At 40.1% G+C, this 10,518-nt stretch overlaps 1 protein-coding gene across 5 annotated transcripts in view; it reads left to right on the plus strand.

The window, feature by feature from the left end:
* GALNT15 (polypeptide N-acetylgalactosaminyltransferase 15) overlaps positions 1-10,518 on the plus strand; it is a 32,348-nt gene extending 21,830 nt beyond the window's left edge. For 4 of the 5 annotated variants that reach the window (XM_032443197.1, XM_015853815.2, XM_015853814.2 and 1 more), the window contains 7 exons: positions 714-881; positions 1,467-1,584; positions 2,458-2,652; positions 5,036-5,167; positions 6,205-6,306; positions 6,972-7,112; positions 8,067-10,518. In XM_032443197.1, the coding sequence (XP_032299088.1) occupies positions 714-881; positions 1,467-1,584; positions 2,458-2,652; positions 5,036-5,167; positions 6,205-6,306; positions 6,972-7,112; positions 8,067-8,213 (1,003 nt within the window). In that variant the 3' untranslated portion in view covers positions 8,214-10,518. The remainder of the gene's footprint in view (positions 1-713; positions 882-1,466; positions 1,585-2,457; positions 2,653-5,035; positions 5,168-6,204; positions 6,307-6,971; positions 7,113-8,066) is intronic. The other variant, XM_015853817.2, reaches the window with a different exon arrangement.

The following is a 10,518-nucleotide window of genomic DNA, read 5'->3' on the forward strand; positions in this document are numbered from 1 at the left end:
TGCAGGATAATGCACACTGTGAAATGTCATGACAGGTCTACTATGGGGACATGTCTAATACCTCATCTCCGACTAACCCAAATTTAACCTGAGGTAGAAATCAATTGAAGGATTGCTGCTCACAGCACAGTGGCTCTTAAAAGTCAATTTCTCACAGAGACAGTGAAAGCACATTGAGGGTGTAGTAGAAAACTGCACAAACAGAAAATGTTTCACAAAACCAGTGATAGAAGTTAATTCAAAAAAAACCAAGCAGAACAAAATAAGTGAAAGCACATAATTCATTGGCCTGAAGTGACAAACTCATACAGTGTGTGGAACGTTTAGAGGAAGATGAAAGGACGGTAAAGTGTATGAGACCAAAATCATCCTTCAGTGTAAATTTTGCATCCATAACTTCAAAGGCTGAAGGCTCTGTGTGAAATTGCTTTATGAGAATTCTGATGGTTAACACATAGCAAAATCCTGATTAGTCTTCAAATGGCAGTGCAGTGTAAAGGTTATCAATACATTATTGATCTTCAGAACCATTACTGCAGGCTCAGTATTCCCATGCCTGGAGCATCTGAGCTCTATCAGGAGGGAAAATGAGGGCACTCAACATCTAGAGGAGAGCTTGTGCTTTACATTGTCATAAAGGAGATCCACTGTTCATTAACATAGTAGTGAAATTATTCTTCGGCTATAAAAAGAAATTATGTTGTCTTTTTCAGAAACAGTGTCGTCTCCCCTATCATAGATGTCATAGACTGGAAGACTTTTCAGTACTATCACTCTGTGAGGCTGCATCGAGGTGTTTTTGATTGGAAACTAGATTTTCACTGGGAACCAGTGCCAGAGCATGAAGAGAAGGTACGACAGTCTCCCATCAGCCCTATCAGGTAACAGTTCATTAGCCAATATGTTTCTGCTCACCTCAACTCAATTTGGGCATTCTTCCAGCTAATAAAAGAGAGACATGGTTACCTGCATTTGCTTGATTATTGATTTTTAAAGAGGATGGGTTTTTGGCTTAGATTATGATTGTTCGGCCTTTAACGTTCATGCTAAGTAGATTGCTGTTCTGCTTTCAGCATGTCAAATATCTTACACACAACCAGAAGCAACTACTCTGCAACTTGACCAGACAAGGTATTGAGGTTTGTAGGGAAATGACCATGTTGACCATGTAGAGTTAAAAGTCTTAATCATTATGTGTATCTGTAGTTTTGAATATACATATACTTTACACTTCTTACTGTTCTGAGCCTGATTCGACAGTTCAGAGCTTGGCTCTCTTCCCCAGGTAAATCCCAGAATTCAATTCCAATTGTTCTTTGATAATTAGTTAGTATGAGATTATAAGGAGTAATATTCAATAGTTTTTTGATATTAACTCCACCACAGAAATGGTGGGGTTTTCATCCTTCATATAATTCTCTGTCCAGAACAGTTGTTCACTTCCAAACTGCTACCTATCTACACAGGAGTCCTGCAGTAGCTGGTGCAGTAGTTGCCATGGATCGACATTACTTCCAAAACATTGGAGCTTATGACTCTGACATGACCATGTGGGGAGCGGAAAATCTAGAGCTATCTATAAGGGTAAGAACCTTAATTAAAACATCACATGCTGGTAACTATTGGGTTTTGAAGGGATCTGAATGAAAAGGCAAGAAGTGATTTATAAAGGCAGTTAAGTGTAGAACTTCTGGAGGCATGGCAAATATCACTGTACTTCCAGAATTCTACCTCGTGCTCTGTGACTATACAAGAATATGCAGATGCTGTGAGTTAGGAGCATTATGTCAGGAGAAGGAAGTTTCACTATCTCTGTTTGCCTGAGGTCAGAGTTACTGGCTTAGATACCTTCTGAGATCTGCCTCATCTATTTTTGGCATGCATAACATGAAAAATTGCTTTTATTTCTTTGCTATCTACTTTAAGTACCAAATTGTTTATGTTATATTGTGTGCATTAGTTTTTGCTGGATACGAAGAGTAATTGATATTAAAAAGCAATAAAAATTGCTGACACAAAGCGCAGAGTCTTTAAAGTCCAAGGCAACAGAAGGCATACCTCCAAGTCTCATTACACTGCACTGTCTGTGTACAGGAAAACATAAAAGCATATAAATGGTAATACTGCATCAAATCAAAGGTCTGTCTTGCACAGTATCTTTGTGTCTCCACATCTGTGAGGAGCAGTGCATGAAGAAGCATATCACGGTATTCCATGTTTCCGGGAATACACAGATTAGGATGTCCTGAGGGGAATCTATAGAAAAGGAGCTTCTTCTTTTCAGATGCTTTAGAAATTTTGACAATTAACATTCAGCTGCTGCCCAGAGCAGGCTTTAACTCAATGAGCGACTCTAATCTGGCTTTGCATTCTCACTATAACTGGTCTGTAAAGCCAGTTGTGCTTTACTAGCTACATAGAAGATAATCTCTTTTTACACTTTCACCTATGTTTCAGACCTGGCTCTGCGGTGGCTCTGTAGAAATCATTCCATGCTCCCGTGTTGGGCATGTCTATCGAAATCATATTCCCCATGCTTTCTCCTATGAAGAGGCCATTGTGAGGAACAAAATCCGAATAGCAGAGACTTGGCTGGGTTCTTTCAAAGAGAACTTCTACAGGAATGACACAGTGGCTTTCCTAATCAGCAAGGTAAGGACATCTGCAGTGGTCTGTTTCTGAGGGAAGGAGTGTGTGTTGTGGTAGGCGACAGTGGTGGGATGGTAGCGTGTGTGCCTGTGTGCAGTCAAACATTCAGTAGGCATGGCACCAAGTAGTTTTTCCTTTTTAAAAACCTGCTGGTGGAAGAGCTGTTAGATCAGGAAGAAGAGAAACCTGTGCCTGAGAGTTGTTTGCTGAAGCTGTCCAGTATCTTAGAGTATGATTCTGACTCCAAATGACTCCTTCTTCAGGCTGCCCAACAAGCCGTGGTTTGGTTTCTCTCGTATGTCTCACAAGATTTACAGCCATTTAACAGAAAGGAGGATGGTAAGCCAGGTCTTTTAAGATGATTTTTATGATTAAATCATTTAATTATTTCCTGAAGGCCATTCTTGTCAACTCAGAAGCAATCTTCTGAGCTAAAACTACAGCCATCAATGATTTCACTTACTACCTATGGGCACCATGACCTTTTGCCTGAGAGTTTATTCAAGCCAGTGTACTTTTAGCACTTCTAAGCATGATGCCCCTTTGAATGACCAATTGTATGGCCTAGATGTTCAGAATACCAGAACATAAAAGGCCTTTTTCTCCATTCCTTTCCTTCACAGCCAATACCATCAGCCTGTCAGTACAACAAGATGCTGTTCAAGACACATGCAAGCAGTGACATTATTGCTGTTCTGCTGCCAGTGCTGCAGAGAGCCCTGCAGGATTGATTGCACGGCAAGTCTGAGCGGAGCCACCTATGGGCCACTATGAGCCTTGAAATAGCATTGCCCAACATTGGAAATAAAAAACGAGCCCCATTTAGACAGCTTTATAAGTCTTCCCATTTTATGGTCAAAATTACATCTTGCACAGGACACCTGTGGCATGAGCATTAATACAGATTAATAAGGCTCTCTGCAGCTCTCCATGGTTTCAGCCAGTCTCTTTTTCTCTTGTGTGTGTGTGTGTGCTTCGTTTGTTTTATTTACAAGCACTGTTTCCTTTCAGATTGGCTTAATGAGTCTCTTTAAATTATTTACACCACTTATTCAGCATCAAATACACACTGTAACTAGCACAACAAAACGAGATTAACTGCTATCACCTTCTTCAGCCAAAGCAGCCTCTGGAGAAACATCTCTTTTTAGGGGAAGCATTTTATTCCTCTATTTCCCTGTTACAAAGAAACCTCTTGGGGCCAGGTCTGTGAGGCACTGAACTGCTGAACTTTGTTGTTTTGCTTATTGAATGTGAGGCTGACATTAAATGAGGAGGTTCTCTTTAGCATATTGCAACTGTCAAGATTTGCCAGTGCAACTTAACATGGGCTGGCATGATTGATACACACCTTTAAAAACCGATGCTTCTTTCTTCATCTCCCAGGCCCTTGTTTGTCACTGATGATCAAGCGTGTGGCAAAGGCCTTTTTATTTCCTGAAGGTTGCTGAGAAATGGCTGAGTTGAGGAAAGTTATTTACAAGGAATTTTTTGCTTACGTTCCCAATTCTGATTTCTGACAGGAATCCACACTGCTGTCCTGGAATCTAAAATTACATTAAATGAGAAAGGGGAAATCCGCTACTGGCAAGAAAGAGGAGAAAGACACTTAAAGGTGGTGGGACGTCTTGTAGTATTTGGGTGCTGAGAGATTTAGAAAAGTGTTTTGTATGCTTTTATATCTACAGTTTAGGCACTTACCTGCCTAGGAGGTTTTCAGAATCCTACTGGTCATCTTCAGGTGCTTAATACCCTCAGACACTCAGACCCTTCAGTCCCTTGCAGTGACGATGCCCATAGCTGCAGCAAGGGTTGATGGTAGCTGTCTTCATTCAGAACAGAGTTGCTGCTAGGATCGTGTGTGTGCAGCTTATGAAAATACATAAAGCTCGACATTTTTGTGCCTTTACAGTCACAAAACACATTTAACAACTGCATTTAGCAACTGCTAGATAATTATTTGATTAGCTTCATGTTCAGCCGAATTCTGTTCTTAACTTTTCTGATAACAGAGGACTGACACTCTTTTGTTGTTGTTTAATTCTGGGGTAAGTTCTGTACTGAATGACAATCTGAATCCCACTCATTCCAGTGCAAAAAAGTATCAAATTTGGCCCAGATATTTTTAGTTAAAAAGATGATGAAGTCTGCTGTATCTTGCAGGATAACTTCAGTTTTAAAGGAAATACCTGTTTTTACAGCACGTGCTACTTCTGAAACACAACGCTGGAAAAAGAGTACAGCTGGTCCTCTTCTTTTGCCTGACCTTGAGAGATATGTATCATGTTTAACATGCAGGACAGAAGTGGTGGAAATAACTCCTATGTAGTCATTTTCATTTCTAGTGTCTCAGTAACCTTTTTTGCCCTGTGCTTTCTCCACGAAGGCAGAGAAACCAGACTGCAGTGAGCGTCTTCAGCTACAGAAGAGACTGGGCTGCAGAAGTTTCCAGTGGTTTATAAGAAATGTGTACCCTGAGCTCTCCTGGACTGACAATACACCAAGACTATCTGGCAAGGTAAGAGAAAATGTACAGGAAAAAGGATTTGTGTTTTTCCATTGAAGACCCCAGTATCACTTGCACGCACTAGTTAGTACTAGGTAATCAATATCTGTACTGTGAGAGGCAGTTCCCACTTTGAAAAGCTTTGAAAAGAATGGAAGAAGAAACAAAAGGACTGAAGAGCACAGACAGTCCAAATTCTCATATAAACCTTAAATTCCATCCAAGAGATGAGCTCAGACTTTATAGTTTGGCATCACAGATCAGAGATCCTAGACTTAGATTCTTTAAGTGTCATTAAAAACCAGAAAAGAACTGTGTTGCTCCATTCAGATGGCAATTGAAACAGCATCTGGGATTTCTCTATGCTGATCCACGTGTATGAAGGAAAAGAAGCATTTCCCCACTTCTGCACTTCCCCCAAAGACAGAGGTGATAGTAATTGCAGTTCCTTTGCAGATTGTGTACAGGATGTGATACCAATCTTTTAAAAATCATTAAAAGATGGATTTATTCCAGGAAACTCTACTGGACAGGATTTCCCCTCAACAAGGCAACAGGTTTACTAATTAAGTCACACACTGATATCTGTAGACAAATTTCACTGCATTCTTCTACTGTTTTGCCTGTTCCTTATTATCAAGGCTTGTTTGATAAAAGCATAACTAACTGCGGATCACGGGAAATGTTTTTTTCCCTCTGGAATATCTGTATTTTTGCTAAATGCCATGTCAGGTTGAAGGCAAATTCTCCATTAGCAAAGAAGTAGGTCTGACAGATTTCTTTTAACCATCATCATAGTTAAAACCAGAAGTGGGTATCTCTAACTTAAAGCTCATTAGATAACATTGACCTTTGGCGAGACTCTCCCTTGTTATCAGATCACTTTGCAAGATCAGTGTGTAACATCCAGTCTGAAAGAAAAATAATACTGCCTGAATTATATGCAAAATTATATATGATAAGGGAATGTAATCATAAAAACAATTAGGTAGATGAAGGATATTTTCATGATATCTGTGCTTTATTTCAGTATAAACATCTATTTACAGCTTTACAATACTGGCGCTGGCTTCTGTGCGGATTACAGACCTGGAAGGGCCTTGGAAGATGGCTCTATCAAACTCTCTCCTTGCAGTAACAGCCTCACCCAGGTACTGTACATTTTATATATAGAAGCACCACACTGGACTTAGGGAACTGTTCAGAAGATAACCATGTAAGCATTTGGGTTGACATCCATGGAAATAATGTGTTTAAAATTAGGTGTGTGCTAAGGCAATGTTCCCCATCTTTCTGTTGCTGAGCACCATTTGAGAAATGGCAGTGCCCAAAACACTGCCTAAAAGACTGGAGGGAAATCTATGTAGACTGGCAAGGTGGCATTAGACTAGCAAGTTCTTGCACTAAGCAAAGGCAAACCAGTACAGACTGACTGCAGATATTTACTCTAAGTCCCAATGAAGTTTCACTGCTCACAGTGAGCTCAGGGTGAGCTGCAGGCACATTTTGAACTGTAATGTGTACAGACACTTTAGAAACACCTCTCTGTTCAAATATTTATTAAACTAGAAAGATTTCTTATAGAATGGGTTTACTTCATGTGTAATTACAGTCCACAAAGTCTTTCCTCAGAAAAACAGTCTCAGGCAAGTAGCTATGCCAAAATTAGCTGAGGAGATTGCCTTTTTGAGTCTCCTTCATTCATGTTTGGGTACCATCTAACAAACAGGAGTGGGAAAATTAATGATGGAGTGAACATTCAAAATGAATTGGGATGGCCTTCCATCATTGTTCAAACAAATCCTCCTTTTTCCAGCACTTTGAATACAACAACATGAAGGAAATCCGTCTTGGGCCTGCTCTGCTGTTTTGCCTTGGTGTCAGGCATGGGAAGGTTATCCCTCAAAACTGCACAAAGGAAACAGATAACAGCGAGCAGCACTGGGACATCCAGGAGGTCAGTACTGACTGCCACAAGGGGATGGCTGCTGGTGGCAACTGTGTGATCACTGGGTAACTAGCAGGATTCGTGTGTAGGGAAGGGATGGTATAGCTGAAGGGCAATTTTCACTTCTGTACCATTTTCACCCAGGAAATTTAGGAGGCTGTTAATCTGTTTACACTGCCTGTAGAAAATACATTTGGTTTAAAAACACAAATTACCTACACTCACATACCCTTATTTTAACTGTTTGACTTACTGGCTTTATAGCAATACAGTCAGAGGCTGGGTTGTAAAAGTGAGAGGTGAAAATAACAGAAGGATAAATCCTTGCCCACCACTTTTGGATGGAGGAAGGCACTGTGAATCCCAAGTTCTTCCAAATAAGAGCCCCATGGAAGTAGGGAAGTCTTTAAAATGGCCCCTGTATTGCAAGAGAAGGACAAACCTCTTATAATCACAGCTCAGTATTACTCAGACTCCATCCATCAGAGTAAGAACTCCTCGCAAGACTGAAAAATTGCTCAGGCTCCAGGACAGCCTGAGAAAACAGAAGTCAGTGTAGTTGTAGGGATGCTGTAATCCTCAGGTACAATACCTGCTGTGATTTGTTCTGATTCCTAAGAGAAGGACTGGTCCTCTTCAAATGTTGTGGACTCTGATACTGTAGTTGATGCTGATGACAACATTTACACGTAGAAAATAAAAAACAGTGGTGGGAAAGAGATTTCGAGAGTTCTGCACTTATGAATCCTGTCAGCTGCCAAAGAAGCCATGTGTTCTCACAATGCCCTGGGCTCAAAGCTAAACCCAGCGATCATGTTTAGAGCAATACTAACATGTTTTCAAACAACCAGTCATTACCGGTGACCTATTATACATCAAAAAATCAGAAATATGGCCTAGTTTTTACTGGAAATCTCTTATGTTTTACTTGTTCTTTCTTCCCCTTCTCCTCTCACATTGTAGAATGGAATGATTGTCCACGTACTTTCTGGCAAATGCATAGAAGCGGTGAAGAGTGAAGATGAGAAGGACTTGTTTTTGTCTGTATGTAACAAGAACACAAATCAGCTGTGGCAATTTGACCGTTCCCAAGGGCTACGTCAGAGATAACTGGCGGGTCTGTGAAGAGATCAAGTCTCCAAAACTTACCATTACTTCTCTTTGGGATTCAAGATATGAACATTTCCTACAAGGAAAAGAAAGATGTGTGTTTGCTGTAGTATACAAGGAAGCTTGGAAGGTCCTCCTTCAAAAGCTTGGCTCAAACAGTTGCTGCTGGTTCCTGTTTTTTCAGCTCAAGCTAAAATTTCCATTATTCTGTGAAGCAGGGAATAAAGATACTGTGAGCATCAATAAGTTCTCAACTCTGCTACTGCAGAAGACAGTTCAGTTTGCCATTTGAAGGAAATGTGGGAAACTGGCTGCCAGACAGCTTGTCTTCCAGCCTATTCTGTGACTTCTGAGGATACAGGAAAATGAATGTTAGGGAAACACTTGAAACTGTAAGAGGACATCAGCCAAATCAGGAGAGGACTTTAATCTAGTTGTACACAGTGCACTCGACTCATATGAAACAAAGTAGGTTTTATATGTATAAAAGTAGTAGGTGCTTTCATGTGTAATAGCTAAAATCTTGTTTTCCAGCCTGAGCCAGATTTCTATCATCCATAAGACAGCACAATTCATAAATTAGCACTTAATTAGGCACTAACTGCTTTAATTGCTTTGGAATACCAACAATCCGCAGAGTTTGGCACACTCGTCCTTATATCCTTCATCCAGAGTCTAATTGGATGGGTAATGAGACTGAATTATTAACAACTTCTTTGTTTCAGTTTTCATGAAATCTAAGAACAACTCTTAGAAAAACTTCTGTGGAATACAGAAGAAAGCTGAAGGAGATTTGAGAGCAGACTGGCAGCTCCCCTGCTTATTGTGAAACTCAAGCTACCAGAGACATTAATTTGTTCTTATAAAGCTTTGGGATGAGCTCATTATTATTGCAGTAACAAAAGTGCCTGTTGGAAAGAACAAAAGAAGGGAAATGACAGGTTTCAACACTGGCTACCTAAGAAGAAAATACTGATGCCTGCTTCTACTTGCTTGCTGCCCACTGTACCGAGTAAGTCTTCTACACTGTGAGTTCTAGCCATGAAGATCTTTTAGATCGTTGCTGCCATGGGTCTCCCAGCTGATCTGCAAAAGGTTAGAACATGCGGAATTTTCTAAAGAAGCTTCTTCTTTAGGGCCTACATCCCCACTGACCTCATGTCTCTCTCAGAAGTGGCTGAGAGTTCATGTTAGATGATGAGAATGGTCTCAGTATGCACTAGCAAAGCAAGCTTCTATCAATATCTTGCCAGGGCACTTGCAGTTTTGGAGTTAAAATAAATAATGACGACAGTTTCCTTGTAGGACAGAATGATGATCTGGGAGTTTTCTCATGTCGGCTTCACACCTGATTCATTGCATAAAGCAATCATATAGACATATTTATTGAGGGGGAAGGACATTGTTAATGAAACCTAAGGCGATGTTGATTTTTTTTTTCAAGAGATGGAAAGAAAAGTGCTTTCTTATAAAATGTACAGCACATTGCGTGAGCTTCAGACAAAGGAAGGAACAATACTCAGCTTAGAGTATTCCAGTGGCCGGCTCTTGGTTAACCGTAATACATTTGTTTCAAGCATATAAAATTGGCTATGACAGAAGACATGAGCAGCATTCTGTGTTATGTTGTCCAAAAAATTCCCCATGGAGGTCCCTGCTTGGTTTGAGTGCTGCAGCACCACATCATGCTCAGGCACCACTCCAACCGCTCTAATTACCGCTTGCTCTCTTTGATAGCATCGGAACCTGATGCCATTTGCTGCTATGTCATTTAAAATTCCCCGTGACACTCCTGAAGACGCTTCAGTTTTTAACTGAAAAGATGGTAACAGAACAACAAGTGATCAGCATCTGTGATCATTGCCAGATCTAGGGTGAGAAAAGCCATCCTCTAAAATCACAGGAAAGTTGAATGAAATGCTGTTTTAATGAAATGTGATTCCTCTTTTTGTTCTTTTTCTTTTAGTTATGACAGATTTTGTAATGATGTATTATTTATTCTATTTTGAACTCTACACTGGGAATGTCATTCCCTCAGCATTTTGCTTCGTGTTTCAGAAAGGTCTGTACAAATATCACTGATCACAAGTGGGATTTTATTGTCATGAGGAATAAAAATATTTCCGTTTAGAGAGGAAAAGTTTGGAATAAAACATAAAAGCTGTGGAGATCCTCATCTAATACTGCTTTTTAACAGGATTATAAAAGCCTAGAAAATAATGTTTGCTGTAGATATGTGTACGATAGAAAAATGTTACATAATATCTCTTCCAACAATAAAATTAAAACATATTGCTCCGAATAA

Source organism: Coturnix japonica, chromosome 2, assembly GCF_001577835.2.
Source record: "Coturnix japonica isolate 7356 chromosome 2, Coturnix japonica 2.1, whole genome shotgun sequence".
Taxonomy (NCBI): Eukaryota; Metazoa; Chordata; class Aves; order Galliformes; family Phasianidae; genus Coturnix; species Coturnix japonica.